Raw genomic sequence first — 17,324 nt, 5'->3', positions numbered from 1 at the left:
TTTTCCTCTCTCTCCAGACCGATCAAACCAAATGAAATTCTCCCCCCAGAGAAGGGGCGAGAGGTGGCCAAAGAGCTGGGGATCCCTTATTATGAGACCAGCGTAGTAGCCCAATTTGGCATTAAGGATGTCTTCGACAATGCCATTCGAGCTGCTCTCATCTCCCGCCGGCATCTCCAGTTCTGGAAGTCTCACCTGCGTAATGTCCAGAGGCCGTTGCTCCAGGCCCCTTTCTTGCCCCCCAAGCCACCCCCACCCATCATCATTGTTCCTGACCCTCCTTCCAACAATGAGGAGCGTCCAGCCAACCTGCTGGAGGACCCCTTGTGTGCGGATGTCATCCTGGTGTTGCAAGAGAGAATCAAAATCTACGCGCATAAGATCTACCTCTCCACCTCCTCCTCTAAGTTCTACGACTTGTTCTTGATGGACCTGAGTGAGGAGAGCCAGCAGGGGATGACAGGAAGCGGCACCGGGGCTGGTGTTGCTGAGCGGACCCTCCATCAGGAGGAGAGGCATCACCATGGCCGGGAATTCCTCCTGAGAGCTGCTAGTTTTGATATCTGTGAGAGTGCTGAGGAAGCTGGCTCTGGCCAGCAAAAACCGTGCCTTAGAGCCTCCACCAGCGATGGGATATTGCGGGGCAAGAACTATGGGGAACGAGGGCTAAAACGGGGGCGGATCCTCTCCTCTTGGAGCCGTGCCTTTGTCAGCATCCAGGAGGAGATGGCCGATGACCCCATGACATACAAGCCCCGACTTATGGTGGTGGTGAAGATGGACCCTTCCATTCAACTGGGGCCCTTCAGGGCTGTGCTCAAATATCTGTACACAGGAGAGCTGGACGAGAACGAGAGGGACCTGATGCATATTGCCCACATTGCTGAGCTGCTAGAAGTCTTTGACCTCAGGATGATGGTGGCCAACATCCTGAACAATGAGGCATTCATGAACCAGGAGATCACCAAAGCCTTCCACGTCAGGAGAACCAACCGGGTTAAGGAGTGTCTGGCCAAGGGGACTTTTTCTGGTACGCTCTAGAGCACTGTGGGACATGGCTATTGGGACCAATGTCGTTTGATTTCCAGGATGCGGGGGGCTCAGATGAATTTGGGTAATGAGCTAAAGTAACAGGGTGGGACAGGACCTTGTTCTCCCCCTGGCTTAAGTGTTGCAATGGAAGCCCTTTAGGAGCCACCTTCGTTAGGAAGAATGAATTAGTAGAATTTTTGATTGCACTACTTCAAATGTTTCTGAATGTCCAAGTTGGGGATTTTTTTAGTGTTCTGCCATGTAATCAAACTCCTTGCATGTGGTAAATAGTATGTCAGAAAGAAGATGGTTCGTTTTTTGAATAGCATTAGCTTTTTCTAAGCTCACCCATCTAAATGAATCCTACTTAATAGAAAAAAACGTTGGGAAAATGACTAGGGGAAACCCAATATAAATAATTAAATCATTATTAGTATTATTAAAATTATTATTAAATTGTTATTAGGTCTTTCTTCTCTGTTTTGAATAAACACAAGCTCTTTTTTATTTTTAGACTGGAGAGCAGATACACACACACTTTAAAGTGGTAATGTCTAGAACAAGCTTTGGCCCTTGGTTCTGCTGAATATATGAGCTGGCCCTCATATAGCTCTTCTGAATAAATACGAAGGCTGCTTTTGCCACCAGATGGTTGTCTGTTCCATTACTCAGGGCTTCTTGCTGTTTCCTGTGCAGGAGCCAATTTAATTGTATTGTTGCTTGCCAGTCATAGTGCAGAAAATTCTGTTGCATTGTCCAGTTTCCTGCTATTCCCCTGTCATCCATATAGTTATGTTGCTATGAAGGCCTGGTGGTTGTTACTGGTGCTATTATTTGGGGCTACAATCACTAACATTCAATGAAATATCCCTTCTGATTAATCCTGTAGATCAGGGGTGGGGGACCAATAGTCCTCCAGATGTTGTTGAGCTCCAACTCTCACCAGCATGACCATTAATAAGGGATTATGGGAGCTGTAGTTCATCAACATCTGGAGGGCCACAGGTTCCTCACCTCTGCTGTAGAATAAACACAAAGGCCAGGAGAATTCATTCTCTCCTGTCCTGGCCATTTCTGGATTATGTGAAATATCATCATTATCCTATGTCTCACCCAGTTCCTGTTTGTGGGATGCCTGAATTGCCTTTTTAATCCTTAGAAGCCTTTGCATCATATTTACAGAGCAATTCTCAACATGTTTACTCAAATATCTCATTATGGTTTCATGTGATAACTTCCTAGTAAATGTGTTTAGGATTGTGCTATTGGTTTTGGCTAGCTTTGGCCCAACTTCCTAGTCATTGAGGTTGTAGAGGAGCTTTGCTGCATAGCTAAATTAGGGCATGATATGGAAATTTCATTGAATGTTAGTAATTGTAGCCCCAAATAATAGCTCCCAGAAAAATATCAAATAGATATAGAAACCCAAAACTCACAGCTCAAAGCTAATCTGCACAATTACTTTGTAGATGGGGGAAATTGCTGTAGGTGACTTTATTCCTTCAGTATTTGCGGGGGGGGGGGATATGTTCTTGTGGAAGTGACATCTTCTAGCCCTTAGCATCTCATTAGTTTTCTCTGAGTTGTATACGGTGCTAGTCCTATTCAGAGTAGATCCATTGATGTTAATGGCCATGACTAGCTTAGGTTGGGCCAAACTCAAGTTGGCCACAACTCCCTGTTACTATGTGGTGGTAAAGCACAGTCCACAAACATAAAAACATTTGCTTATATTTCTTTACTTGTTTGCAGATGTCACCTTTATGCTGGATGATGGTGCTATCAGTGCCCACAAGCCCTTGCTAATCTCCAGTTGTGACTGGATGGCTGCTATGTTTGGGGGTCCGTTTGTGGAGAGCTCAACCCAAGAGGTGAGGCCACCGTGAGCATGAAAAGCTCCAGACTGAATTATCATCTCTCTAGTTTTTCAACTTGGACATAGCTCCAACTAATACTTGGACTCCATTTCATACTGTGTGCAACTTCAGTTTTTTGTCCACACTATACCTGAGCAGATCTTTTGATGAGCAAATGTTTTCATTTCTTTCAGCTCCTGAGCTAAGATCCCTGGGGTTTGGGAGGGAGTAGAGTGCCTGATTTTTGCTTTTTACACAGTACTCTCAGCATCCAGGCTCAAGAGAAGAAAAGGGGAGATGGTAGGGAAGGGTTTTAGGGCAAGTGCCATTATGTGGGGCTTGGAGGGGAAGATCCTATATGTTTTATACAGTAATAAGGGATGGACTGGGGGCAGTGCTCAGATTATAGGGTATCCAGCTCCCTGACCTTTTGTGGTTTTTAGAAGGCTTTGGGGACAAAGTTTGGCTAAAAGGAATAAAGACTTATAGTTTTTACTGAGGGCCTCCTACCTTTTCTCCCACAATTTGAGCACGCTTTCTAGCAGGAGGGCATTGTATTGAAAGCCAACCCTATGATGAGGTTGCCATTTCAAGTAATAGATTTTAGGTGCCAGTAAAGGTGGCAGAGTGGGAGCCAGCCAGGACCCACCAAGAAGTGCTTTTATACAAGCTCCATGGAAATAAATGGAAGCTGTGCAGATTATGTCTCATTTTAATGAGTGAGGAGGAGAAATACTGCTTGAATTTTCCAACTTCAGAAAGAAAATGTCCTTGGACAGCACTGTGGTCAGCACTTTGGAAAGGTCCTTTCCCTTCTGAAACCCTTGCAAACGACAGACAAAAGACCCAATCTGTGCTAAACTACCTATTTTATGTCAACCTTGGAACAACATACAAAGGGACTTTTAGGACCCTGATTTGCCTATTGCATTTTCATATGGCAAATTCACACCCATTTACAAGAATACATAAATTTTGTAACCTGGGAATGGTGGTGCCCATGTATCTTTTTCACCAGGATCTGAACGTTGTAAACCAGATGCAGAGAGGGAGCTAGTACCTTACTAGGTATGCTGATGTGTGTGAAAAATATGCAACTTCCTGGTGCCCTGCTGTATATTATTGAGGAAGTAAAATGATCACAATCTCTGTAGTTTCAATGTCTTGTCCCTCTTGGGGCCCAAGCAAAAGATATGGTAGGAACTGACTGTAGCTGCTTTCAGAGTGATGTGAGTGTCTTCTGGACAGGCTCCATTCTGGCCTAAAAGTATAAGAAGATCCTGCAGAGAAGAGATGAGGGATCTGTAGCTCTCTAGATGTTGTGGGCTCAAAATATATCAGCTGCAGTCAGCATTGCCAGTGGGCTGGTATGATGGGAGTTGTAGTCCAGGGGCACCTGGAAAGCTGCAGGTTCCCTATCTCTATTGTGAAAGCAACAACAATCCATTCCAGTGAGTAGGGGGAAAACCCAGTAGCCTATTCTCAGGGCAAGCTTTTATAGGGCTCAAGCAATATCACATGGGTTGAATAAAAGGGTAAATAGAAGTGAAGAGTTGTTGTATGACGAAGGATGAGCACAAGTATGCAGTTTTTCTGTATCTCAGTATTTTGTGAATTTAACCCCTCTTGTGTGCATGTCCTTGCTCTTACAGGTGGTTTTACCTTACACCAGCAAGAGTTGCATGAGGGCAGTGCTGGAGTACCTGTACACGGGGCAGTTTTGTTCCACATCAGACCTTGATTACATGAAGCTTATCATCCTTGCCAACCGCCTGTGTCTGCCACACCTAGTTGCACTGACAGGTAATACTGCAGAGCTGCAGGCACAGTTCTGACTTCATCGCTGTGATCAGGCACAATATGGGGCAATGAGGGAGCTTGTGCCTTCTGCTTAACAGCGTGAAAGTACTGTGCTTTGATCCTTCTCCTCACCTTTTGGAGTGACGTTAGCTTAGGAAGGGGTGATGTCGTTAGGTGTCATTGTATGATATGGAGAACCTTCCCTGAAGGCACTGATGGGATTATAGGGTTTGAGGCAAGCCATATAGTTTTCAGTGTTCAAAGCAGGCTTACTTGGAGATAGACAACAAGGGTGTGACTTTCTGGCTGGCCCATTGCTTGTCTTGGTCTGGCCAGCAGGTGGCACACTGTGCCCCTCTTCTGTCCTCTCAGGCCCCAGAATGAGGAGAGGCTGAGCTGGCAGAATGAACTGTTCTGCTTGAGAGAGGAGGTGGTGTATCACATTTGTGAATGCTCCAAAGTTTAAAAAGTTTCCTTTTTAAACGAGTGGGCTGACCTAGAACCTCTCCCCTTGATTGAGAAGCTCAATTTTTACTTGCAAGGTTTAAAACAAAAACAAAAACATTAAAAAAAATGGCAGGCCCTACCTGACCCTGAAGGGGCCTGTGTCTTCTTCAGTGGAGTGCAGTGGGCTGCAGATGCTGAGCTCTGATGATGTTGTTGTGGAGCGTGTCAAGAGTGAGTCCAAACCCACTTAGCATTTATTGACATGCTGTGGCACCAAATACATAAGCAATTCACTACTGTCCAGAAGATTGCTTTCCTCTGGAGTTGCCTATTTTATTTTATGTAGAAAAAAATTTCATGTAGAAAAGCAGGCCCATGTGCTTGTTAGAACAGGATTCAGTTTTGTCTCAACAAATACAAAGTGAATATGGATTTCTTTTCAAACTGGGTAATTTAAAAACAAACAAACAAACTCCACAGCAATAAGCCCACAGCTGTGTTAGAAAACTTAGAATCCAGTTTCTTCCTTGCTTAAAAACTGAAAGAAAAAGATTGGTCTTTACCTATTCTGCCCTATTAGTCAGGAGGTCACATTGATGCGCTCTGACCTTATTGTATGTGTGTGTTTTTACAGAACAGTTCACGGTGTCTGGTCTGATGGAAGCAACTCAGATGTTAGTGGATATTGATGGTGATGTCCTTGTGTTCCTGGAGCTGGCTCAGGTATAATAAACGGCGTGGTCATAGTGAATCCGTAGTGATCCCTTGAGGTCAGTCACATTGAACTCTGAGACTTGCTTCCCAGTCAACTTGTACAGCATTTGGCTCAAGGGGCCAAATCTGGCAGGTTGCTACCAGGGACTCACCTGTCAGTTACACGTCGCATGACTGACAGGTGGGCAGGGTCCCCCACCCCCCTGCTCACCTGCTTCAAAGAGTGTTTGCTCTTTGCAGCAGCTCAGCTTTAAGCAAGAGGGTAGGAGCAGCAGTGGCAGGTGTGGGAGTCCCCCCACGCACCCACCTCCCACCAAGGAAAGAAGTGAGATCAACTGATGAGGAGGGATTCAATTCCACTGCCAATGCAAGATTAAATCCTGCCCTTCTGCCCATCAGCAGACGTTACCAGTGGTAGGTGTGTTTTGGGGGAAATGCCCTTGTGGGTCAAGCTGGACCTCTGGTGGGCCAAGATTGGCCCATATGCTGAAGGTTCCCTGCCCATTCTGTACAGAATTGCGCTCTTGGTAGCCCCAATCATTTCCTCAGCAGTACTTACCGTGTGGTGTTGTGCTGTGACTCATGTCCATATCTTGTTTCCCCCCTCGCACAGTTCCATGGTGCCTACCAGCTAGCCGACTGGTGCCTCCATCATATCTGCACCAACTACAACAACATCTGCCGCAAATTTCCTCGAGAGATGAAAGCAATGTCAGCAGGTCAGCATGGAAGAATTGAGTTGTGCATTGCCTTAGGTGTCCATGAAGAAAAGCAACAAATAAGATTTTTATAGCCGTTTCTTAAACATGCACAAGAGTATCAGTTTCATCTTAGAGCCAATTTGTAACCCTTGTAATCTCAGCAAAACCCTTAAAAATGGTTTAGAACACATGAGGCCTGTTCCCATCCCATTCCTTCTAGTAGGATTCCTCACTGCAGTTGCTGATCCTCAGGGTTGGCTCCTGTCTGCGCCTCTCTTCCACTGAAAGCTGTTCTAACCCTTTCAGGTCAATGGCTGATGCCATCTAGTTTTGCTGCAAATAAATTGCACATTGACAGTTCAGAGCTTTGCAAACCATCCACATCTCCACAGATTGCTTTTCCCACAAACTTCAGCTGCATGTTTGCAATTCTGACTTTTCTTTTTTAACTGTAATAGCAGGCTTTTAAAGTTCCTTCCTTCCTCCCATTGCAGAGAACCAGGACTATTTTGAGAAGCATCGGTGGCCCCCCGTTTGGTATCTGAAGGAGGAGGACCACTATCAGAGGGCCAGGAAGGAGCGTGAGAAGGAAGACTACCTCCATCAGAAACGGCAGCCTAAGAGGAGGTGGCTCTTCTGGAATGCCTCCTCTCCTGCCCAGTCACCTTCCTCATCAGCAGCCACAGCTTCATCTTCATCTTCCTCCTCCTCTTCTGCTGTGGTCTGAGAGATGCACTGCCCCTACACACACACACACTCCTCTGTCTCTCTTGAGAGAAGGGGGCCTGCCACCCTGACCAACATCTGGCTTGACAGGCTTAGAGAGGACACCAGCAGCTAAAACCCTCAGTGGAGAAAACAAGCATGAATGTCCCTGGGAGGTTAGCAAGAACCTGTGCAGGTGGAGCTCAGGGTCTGGAGCATCCTACATCTTCACCCAGAGCTCTCTCCATAGGGTCCCAGTCCTTGCCTCAGCCAGTGTTGGCGCACAGCCGTTGGAGGTTGCCCGGGTGGAATGGCAGGCGAGCCAGATTTCTTTAGAAGGGGGCTCACTCATCTAACAGGACACACCTCATGTTTACAGGAATGCAAGAGGTTTACTTTGAAAATCTGCTACAAGGAAAATGCAGCAGTTCTTCATTGATTTAATGAGGGTTCCCGCACCTTTGCAAAAAAGAAATAATTGGGTGCCTCACACTGTCCACCCCTCTGCACCATTTCAAGCTGCTGAAGACAGGCGCTGTGCCCCAGAATTTTTTGGGGGGGCTTTTCATGGCAAGGTGATCATTTTTCTGTTGCACGTCCACCCCTGGGGCCTAGCTCTAGGATGTTTGCTAGCAGCAAGGCACAGATCCTGGGAGCATCAAAGAGCTGTGGACCCTCCGCATGAGAGGCAGGCCCTGCTAGAGGAGGCATAGGTCAACAGATGCTTCAGTTCTGCACTGAGACTGAATTGCAACAGGAAAAAAGTCCTAGAACACAGAACATGCCTGCTGTGGCTGGAAAGATGCTGTTTTCTTTCTTTCTCTCGTTGCTTGCACACTACAAGTTACCAGGTTGGCTAGCCCAATGAGAGCAGGTTAAGAAAGTTGGCGAGGGAGTCTCTTCCATCCTGGCCTGTGCTGGCCATGTTTGGGAATGTGCTGCTTCTGAAAGAATTGGAAACTCCAGCAGTTGACACTGTTTTTAATGAAGCAAACCAATACACCAACTTGGATTTTAGTGTGCAAGGTTGTGTTGTAATAAATGGTATTTTGAAAAGATGATTGTGGCCTCCATCTCTGATTTGGAGTGAAGGATCATGCTCCTTTCTGGGAAGGTGTTGTGAAAGTGGGTGGAGCGATCTATGTAAATTCTATCATTGTACAGTAGCCTGGTCCTCCGTCCAGGCAGGGAAGAGGCATGACCAAAATTCAAGGACATTCCAGCTGGGTGAAAACTTTCGAGGAGGGTGTGTGTCTGGGGGCAGACCCAAGGGACAGTTGGAAAGCCACACTTGGCCCCGAGGTCCCATCCCACCCCCAAAAGTAGACAAAGACCTAGCTGAATAGTATGGGCTCTACTGATTCACTACCAAAACTGTTACAAACTCCTGACAGTTGACAAGCTTTACTTAAATTGTAAAAGGAAGTTTGAAAATATTTCATATCATTGATCCACCATGTCTTTGAGACTCCTGCTTTTCTCCCATGCTATTCCCAGCAGTCTCCCACCTAGGTCTGGCTCAGCCCCACTACCCCTAGTTGCTGCCTTCAGAGTGTCACCTGAGACCCAAGCCTAGGCGTACATGAAACCTACCTTGAGAATATGTGTACAAACTCCAAGACAATGTATACCATTTTAAAAAATCGTTTAATTGCTTTGTACAGCTCCAGTCCAGACACTTTACATAGCTTCATAAACAAGGTAAAAAGCTTCTGCCTTCAAATAAGTTGTTTTTGACTTCCAACAGTAAGAAATGGAAAGGGCAAAGCAAAGCACTAAAAGTTATTTTATATATTCACATATCAAACTTGGCTTTTTCAATCTGTAGTATCAAAAGTATAAAATCACTAAAAACAACACCTGAATATAAAGACGTTAATATACCATATCTAGAAATAAATACAAACTTCAAGTAATTTTTGCCAAACAGGCTACATAATTTATCAAGCATATTCTGCTTGTCCCACTAACCCATAGGTAAGTATGGCATAGTGTTGCATTTGGAACAGCTAAACCCAGATCAAAGGACTCACCTGTTCATTAAAGCTTAACCAGTCTCTGTCTCTCTGCCTTACCCAAGTTGGGTGGATAAGATGGGTCACGCACTTGCACATGCTTGACCTGCTGGAAGGATGCTAGTTTCCAGTCTGTGCATGCTTAAGCCACACTCAGCAAAGTAGCTATATACCAAACACTTTCAAATGCTTCTGCAATAATGTCCCTTCTTCCCCTTAATACATGCTTTTCCAAAACAGTGCTATGTGCAAAAGAACCATAGCACACTTCTGCATAGACGCTTTCTGCATATTTGCCATAATTCACTCCTTCCCATCAGCTGCTGCAGTCAGGTAGTTCAAACAGGCCAAGGGACTATGCTAATCCCACTTACCTAAGAACAGGTGGCATTAAATGCAGTAGGATCTACAGTACTTAAGAGTATTTTTCCTTAGCCAGTTGTCCAAAAATATGGAGGCACTGCACACAGAAATCTCAGCAGCAAGAGAGCATTCAACAAGATAAGCTACTAAAGCTTATTCTGTTTCAGGAATTGCACTATAGCTAATTCACACTTACTGCTACCCCTTGGGGAAAAATGGATCCGGGGGTCAAAGTTTGATGAATCAAGAATTATGATATAGACAATTGTATCAAGTTTCATTATGATCTCAATGGTGAAAGGATACACCATACCATTAAGATGTGATTACATTGTTATCTGGTACCCTTGAAACAGAATGGTGACCTGATTGTGCACACCAACATTCGCTCCAGTATCTCAATGTTCAAGGGAGACTCTGCATTACAAGTAAGTGTACAAGCAGTCTGTCCTTGCCAAAACTGGCAAGTTAAAAGGTCTCATTCTGGTTGGTCAACAAGTCTTCTTGTCATCAGGGGGCAAGCAGGAGACCAGCTAGAGACTGGCACATTGCTTAGCATTTAAGATGGGATCTGTCTCCAAAGGTCACTTAATCCAGCACCTTTATCAAAAACCCAGCCCACATAGCAATGTACCTGTTCCAGAGACACTCCTGGAGGCACTATTCAAAACAGTATGCAAATACATGTTTATTATTCCATAATAAATTGGAATGTTTTTTTAAAATGGATCTGAACAGTTTAGGTTTCCAGCACTTGTGGTTCCACAAAAGGTCTAGAGAGAAGACAGCAGAGAAAGTATAAAATTCAGCTATGCTGTCTCCTCTCTTGCAAAAGTTACGGGGGGGACATGCCCTCTCCCATAAATTACAGCATGCCTCTCAAACTGGGTTAGCCCAGACAGGTCCATAGGATTTCATGAAGAATGAACACAATGTAGCACTGCAGGATCAGGCCAGAAATTAACTTAACCCATAAGTTCCCCCCAGGAGCCAACTGTACTTCAGGAAGGCCCAGACACAGAGCACGATAAAGGCAGCAGCCAGTATCTGTTGTCTCCAGGAACTGGTATTTGTTGCCACACTTCTACTGAAGACGGGAAGTGACTTTTACCTTCCTCCATGAATTTGTCTAATCTCACTGTAAAGCCCGAGGGCAAGGATAGCCTTGTCTGTACAGCACTTGGAAAAAGCATTCAACAACAATACTCAAAGCGAGCAGCATGTCCTTGTGCAAGCAAATTCCATCAACATGATGTACAACGGTATTTTTGCTTGATGGTCAAAGTTCTACTATACAGGAGTGGGGAGGGAAGAGCCTCATTCCACTTTTTGCACATTATTTTGTTTTTCACAAAATTTATATACTGCTTGCTTGTAATAAAACCTCAAAGTAGTTTACGAAATGTACAGGGACAATCTTTAATCATGCGCCTCTTTTGTCATCTGGCCCGAAATTAAAAAGCAGCTGACATTTCAGTCTTTTGTTGCAGGGAAGGTTCTCAGATTCTATCATTTCTGTTCTTCCTTTTTCCTGTACCCCAACCATTCCAGTCTGTGACACCCCCTTTGAGATTTGGAAACCTGGAACAATATACTGCTGAAGAGATCTAGCACCTAGAGTGCTGTAACAATCAATTCCTCTTCCCAGGAAACTGAGAATTGCAGCTCTAACAACTCAGCACCCTTATAGTTTCCAGGATTCTTTTGGGGAAGCTATGACTGTTTAAAGTGTGTAATACTGCAGAAGAAGCCAGTCACAATACCTTCATAGGAACTGGCACAGATCATTACTGGGCCATTTTGGACCAATTGAGTTAATGCATAACTAGTTCCTTACTTCCAGGAGCAAGTAAGTTCATTTTGCGCACACACACACCTCAAAACAATAACCTGCAAAAAGCAGGTTAGGCAGAGGTTACAACACTAATACATCACACTGGCTCTCTAGTGTGTCAAGATATCAAGGCAAAGTGAGAGAACGGAAAACTAAAAAATGAGGTATCATAGTGTTCAACCTACTATAAAAAACAGACATCGACTTACAGCTACTCAGTATCTAGCTTTCCTTCAACGGTAACACATACAGGGTTCTGCCTTATTCATAACTTTCTACAGCTGGAAGCAGGTGGGGATGAGAAAGCAGATGGGCAGAGCCCACAGGAACAGAATCAGCATCATAGTCTGGGGAGAACCTGTTGCTTTCCAGATGTGATTAGTGGACTCCAGCTGCCATCAGCCCCAGCCAGCATGGTCAATGATCAGGGATTCTGGGAATTATAATATAACACCATCTGGAGGTCAAAGGTGTCCCTCCCCTTTTCTAAATAGTTGTTCACATGTGAGTGGACCGATTATGGCATGTTGACTCGTGAAGTATAATACATTTTATTAGCTAATAGCCACAGGCCTTGGCAAACCTCACATCCATTCATGCCACAAATCAATAATTTACAAAAGAAAACTGTGGCAGCATTCACAAATAAAAACCACAGTCATTGTATTTACTGCACACATAACTTGCTCAAAATCATTAACAAAACATGTGCCTGATTTTCTCAGCAGCTGTGACCAATGCCACATCAATAATGCAGCACTTGATTATCTCATTATAGCTGTTAATAGATAGCCAGTTTTGTGGTGTGCAAATCTGGATAAAGTTTAATAGCTTCCCCACACACACCCGCAAGGGAAGTTGTGGGGCCCACCCGATAGAGGTGAGCACTGGGAGATTGAGAATATTAGAAACCCTGGGTTTTTTGCATGGCTGGAATGTTTCCTTTTATAGATAAGACAAGTTGTGTCCACTTTTTCTCTCGGGCCCTGCCCATCACTAGAAAGTGACTCCCAGGTTAGCCATGAAGGCATGCAGCCCATGGACTGTAAAAGGCTCCCTGCGCTACTCTAAGATTCCAGCTGGACAATGAGCTGCAAAGGTGCAGCACCCAGTGCAGGTGACTGCAAGAATGACCACAGGAGGAACTTCAGGTCCAGAAAAGCAACCTGTCCTCCTAACGTAAAACAAAACAAAACAAAAACAAAAAACAGCCACACGAATGTTTAACACACAACAAATATTTAAAAAGTATAAATACATTAACAATTTACCCAAAAATGCTTCACACCTTGTACAGGGACTGTGTCTGCACAAAGGCACTATTTAACACAAACCATTGTTACGTAGTAAACTGGAGGCAGAAAAATCATTTGATACCAAACAAAAGAGGTTCCTGGATACCTCCAAAGTGTATAAAAAACAATGGCTTCTAAAAAGACTAGCTTGCCTTATTGGTAAGGCTGAGTGCAGATTGTGATTCCTATGGACTTCCAGGAAAGTCTTGAACTAAAGTACTGGTTACAGAATCAAATTTCCCGAGGCTTTGAAGAACGTTTCTTGTTCTTGCAGTTGCAGAAATCTGCTTGAATGTGGAGCCAGAAGTGGCGGTCCCAGAAGCCACAAGGATTGCTAATAAAGCCCCATCTTCACTGTACATTTAAAGCAGTATCATACCACTTTAAAGAGTCATGGCTTCCCCTAAGAATCCTGGGAACTGTAGTTTGCTAAGGGTGCTATTCCCCTCACAAAGATACAATTCCTGGGAACAGAGAATGATTGTTAAACCACTCTGAGTACAGTAGCTGTGGGCAGAATAGGGGTCACCTAACAATTCTCAGCATCCTTAACAAAGTATAGTTCCCAGGATTCTGTGTGGGAAGTCATGGCTGGTTGAAATGGTATGATACAATTTTAAATGTATAGTGCAGATGAGGCATTGATGCAATGTGTTGAGGGGACATAAGGTTGTATTCAGCTAGGTCCTAAACCCATTGAAATTAATGAATCTCAGTTAGCCATACCCATTAATTTCAGTAGGTCTTCTCTAAGTGGAACGAGCAATAGATATCACCCATAGATCATTGTCCTCTCCCATGAGTAGCAAAACCAACTTTCTGGGGGGAAGCAGAATAATTCTGCATAAGCTTCAGTGTATTGCAGCCCACTTCATCAGATGAACCATGAATTATAGTCCACAGAGCCGTAAGCTATAACATTTGTTAGCTTTTAATGCACCACAAGACACATTTTTGCTGCAACAGCTACCCCTTTGGAAAATGTTTGTGGAAGTACTCAATCTGCACAACAGAAATGAGAATTCTGTGCCCAGAAAAGCTGGATTCTGCAATTTGCTAAATGTTTATACCGGGGCTGGCATTGTTTCAAGATGGAGAATTGTTCATATTCTTGGGGGGAAAGTCTTTCAGACATGTAGCAATGAGATTTGATGGCAAACAACATTTTACATCCACACCTCCTGAAGACATTGGTCAAAGTAGACTTTAGCAGCACCAGAACACCCCCCCCCCCAATTCACAGCAAATACAAAAGGCATACTGGGTACCCATTTTATAATAAAAAGAAATGGGAGCCACAATGTTCATTGAAGAGGCTCAGTTTGGCAGGATGTTTTACACTGCAGCCTGTGCACCAAGTAAGATAACAATGTAGTTTGGTGGCAAGCACCTGGATCCATGAGCTTGTCAACACCCATGATCATCAAGAGCAATTCATCCCTTGTCCCTCTCTAAAAACACACACACACTTTCCCCTCAGGTGGAAACACTGCATGGCTGACGAAGTAGGGGAGCCGCAAAGGCAGCCTCATGCTGGTTCTCAGACTTCTACCTGGGCAGTTATCTTTCCACAAGGGCCAACTTTGAGGCCGAAATCCAGCATTGCCTGAGCTCTACAAGTGCGGCTTTCTCCCAACTGAAGTGCAGAGTGTTTGAGGACTGGGAAATTTGCAGGAAAACCAAAATGCCTGTTTACAAAACTATTGTACTTCCAACTTTACTGTATGCTTGTGAAACATGGACCACTTATAAACGCCATCTCCGACTCCTCGAAAGGTTCTATCGACGGTGTCTCCGAAAATTTTTACACATCACTTGGGAAGACAGGCGAACCAATATCAGTGTACTGGAAGAAACAAAGATCATGAGTATCAAAGCAATGATTCTTCAACATCAGCTTTGTTGGACTGGTCATGTTGTGCGGATGCCTGATCGTCTTCCAAAGCAACTACTCTATTCCGAACTTAAAAATGGGAAGTGTAATGCTGGTGGTCAACCAAAGAGGTTTAAAGACTGTCTCAAGGCAAATCTAAAAAATGTAGTATAAACACTGGTCTGCGAGTGCTCCATTTGGAGAACAGCCTTTACCAAAGGTGTCATGGGCTTTGAAGACACTTGAACTCAGGACACAAGGGAGAAACGTGCTAAGAGGAAGGCACGCTTGGCAAATCCACACCATGATCAACTCCCACCCAGAGTCTTTTCACAAGTAAACTGTATATAGCTTTAAAGAAGAATAACACTCTCCTCCAGGCCGAAAACCCTAAGCCAACTGTTTTTAGAGAGGCTTCACAAGAACAGCTTGCACGGAGGAAGCTTCGCATGACTATCGAAGTCACTCTTCAAGGACATACAGGCCCTGGGTAATCAGGGCAGCTCTTATTTTATCCTCAATGCCTTTGAGGTCCATGTTACAGAGCGCCTCCAGCAAAGAGCCCAAAGACGCCCCCTTCCCATTCATGTCGTGCCAGGTCCGTAGCATCTGGAACTGCTGCTCTTTCATATCTCCGACATGCATCAAAGCAATAGCATCCATATCGTTATCCAGCAATCCAAGGGCCCTCATGAATCTCTTCCAGTCCCTCAAGGGAACCTCTTTAATAAAGATGTCGAAAGACAGGCGCAGAGCTGGAAGGAAAGGAGCAAAATTAGGAGCTTTGTGTCTGCAGGAGTGAGACAAAAGACAGGATGCTTTGGCACCAAGCTCAAAGTTTAGTTTCCCTGTGGGCTTCTCCTTTAAGGTAACAATGGAATAAAAACACAAGTTGCTTAACCCTTATTAGTTCTGGGAAGGTAAATTGGAAATGTGCATGTAATGACTTGTGAATTTCAGAAGATGAGCTGGAATCTAGCATCATCACCATCACTTATTAGTCAAAAGCGACTCAATGCACCTTATGGGGGGGACATTAGAATCAATGATAAAAGGAGTAAACTACAAACAACTTTACTGTGTGTGTGTGCGCGCGCATGCACACACAGATCCAACTGAACCCACATGATGAGCAGAAGAGAAGGCCACATACACACTTAAATACCCTCCAAATTAGGGGGGCCGCTAGGGGCGCCTTGGAAGATGGCTGACAATACCATCTCTCCGGCTCACACGAGGTAATTAAGAGGCTGACGATGGGAGTAAATCAGCCTCCCTGGATCTCCCCAGTGGATAGGGAGACGCTGCCTCGTCCGCAGTTGCCAATAAATCACCCCGAGTTCGAAAGAAGGAGGGGGTGAGGGCACTGGACGAAAAGCCCTCAAGTGAGATTCTGGATCTCCCGGACGCTACTTCCGAGTGCGACCTAGTTGCATTGCTTAAGGTACAATAATTGGATTAAAAAGTAAATGCACATGTTTCGAGCGAAGGGTGTTTTATCTGCTAATCAAATTTACCTCTGAGAAGTCAAGAGTGATGGGATGGATTGAACAGAAGACTACAGCAAAGAATCACAGCTATGTCGGTATGTTGAAACGGAATGCAAGGGGGGGGACTTCTTTCTTTTTCAATATGTTTACCTAACAACTCCTCCCCTAGAAGAACCGTCACATGATTGATTGATAGCAAGTGAGGTTGGAAAATAAACTGTGTGGAAACAAAAATATCAACTAAAGGCTTTGTTTTGTGGAAGATCTGGAAAGAGAAAGGCTTTTCTGTTGCACAGTTATTACTGGGATCCGCCATTATGAGACAGACTTTGTTGCGAGATTTACAGTCAAAGGGGGAGGTGAGCCACCGTTTTGCTTTCATGTGTGGATTATAGATCTGAATGGGCAAAAACTCCTCTGGAAAGACTGATATATGGTGCAACTGGTCTGGGAAAATTAAGGAGCAGGCGCCTAGACTGTATTTCATTGGAATTGTCGAAAATGGCGCCGGCCACTGGAACAGGACTTTTGGATCAGCGTGAGATGAATTACGGGAGAGCATTATAAAGTTCACACAGAAACATAAATAAGGATTGATTCAACTTGCCTGTGGAAATACTCGGAGGTTATTAAGAAGAAAAAGGATAACAACGAAGATGGGAAGATGGGACTTGTGAACATCAAAGCAGCAGAAATATGAGATGATTGGACCCTTTCTGAACTCGAAACATGGGTACCCCCAACAAAAAAATTTAAAATTCGGCTAAACATTTGGAATTCATTGTGTATTGGTATAATTTGGATTTAATGTGATATGATTGGTTTGTTAAATGGAAATTTAATAAAAATTATTTTTAAAAAACCCCCTCCAAATTAAGGTCCAAAAGACTGGTTGCAAAAGAAAATTCACTGCATACAATGTCCTGCACACTTTTCTTGCCCCAGTATAGTGGCACCACTAGCCTGGAACAATGTTCCCAATAAAATCATGTAAGTGGCCAAAGTCCTGATATCTTGCCACCTGCTGAAAATGTTAGTTCTGCCAAGCAATTATGGTGTTCTAGTGATTCTGTTGTATACCAACACATGTAAATGTGTGTGTGTTTTGGGGGTACAAACTTGTAACCCAATCCCTAATCCTTTGTCTTATTTTCAAAAATTGGGGAACCGTTTGGTCTCATTCAGCTACTTTAGGTCTT

The 17,324-nt window shown here is 44.2% G+C and overlaps 2 protein-coding genes across 4 annotated transcripts in view; one reads left to right on the top strand and one right to left on the bottom strand.

Moving 5' to 3' along the window:
* The window catches only part of RHOBTB2 (Rho related BTB domain containing 2), a 29,872-nt gene extending 21,558 nt beyond the window's left edge, over positions 1 to 8,314 (top strand). For all 3 annotated transcript variants that reach the window (XM_053366812.1, XM_053366813.1, XM_053366814.1), the window contains exons 5-10: positions 18 to 1,030; positions 2,785 to 2,903; positions 4,541 to 4,691; positions 5,770 to 5,858; positions 6,463 to 6,568; positions 7,045 to 8,314. In XM_053366812.1, coding sequence (XP_053222787.1) covers positions 18 to 1,030; positions 2,785 to 2,903; positions 4,541 to 4,691; positions 5,770 to 5,858; positions 6,463 to 6,568; positions 7,045 to 7,277 — 1,711 coding nt within the window. In that variant the 3' untranslated portion in view covers positions 7,278 to 8,314. The remainder of the gene's footprint in view (positions 1 to 17; positions 1,031 to 2,784; positions 2,904 to 4,540; positions 4,692 to 5,769; positions 5,859 to 6,462; positions 6,569 to 7,044) is intronic.
* Positions 8,315 to 10,805: 2,491 nt separating this feature from the next.
* The window catches only part of LOC128402596 (tumor necrosis factor receptor superfamily member 10B-like), a 29,900-nt gene continuing 23,381 nt past the window's right edge, over positions 10,806 to 17,324 (bottom strand). The window contains exon 10 of the mRNA XM_053366840.1: positions 10,806 to 15,390. Coding sequence (XP_053222815.1) covers positions 15,098 to 15,390 — 293 coding nt within the window. The 3' untranslated portion in view covers positions 10,806 to 15,097. The remainder of the gene's footprint in view (positions 15,391 to 17,324) is intronic.

Source organism: Podarcis raffonei, chromosome 15 (genome assembly GCF_027172205.1).
Source record: "Podarcis raffonei isolate rPodRaf1 chromosome 15, rPodRaf1.pri, whole genome shotgun sequence".
Classification (NCBI taxonomy): Eukaryota; Metazoa; Chordata; class Lepidosauria; order Squamata; family Lacertidae; genus Podarcis; species Podarcis raffonei.
Note: the sequence above shows the minus strand (reverse complement) of the source record. Positions and strands in the feature narration are given on the sequence as shown.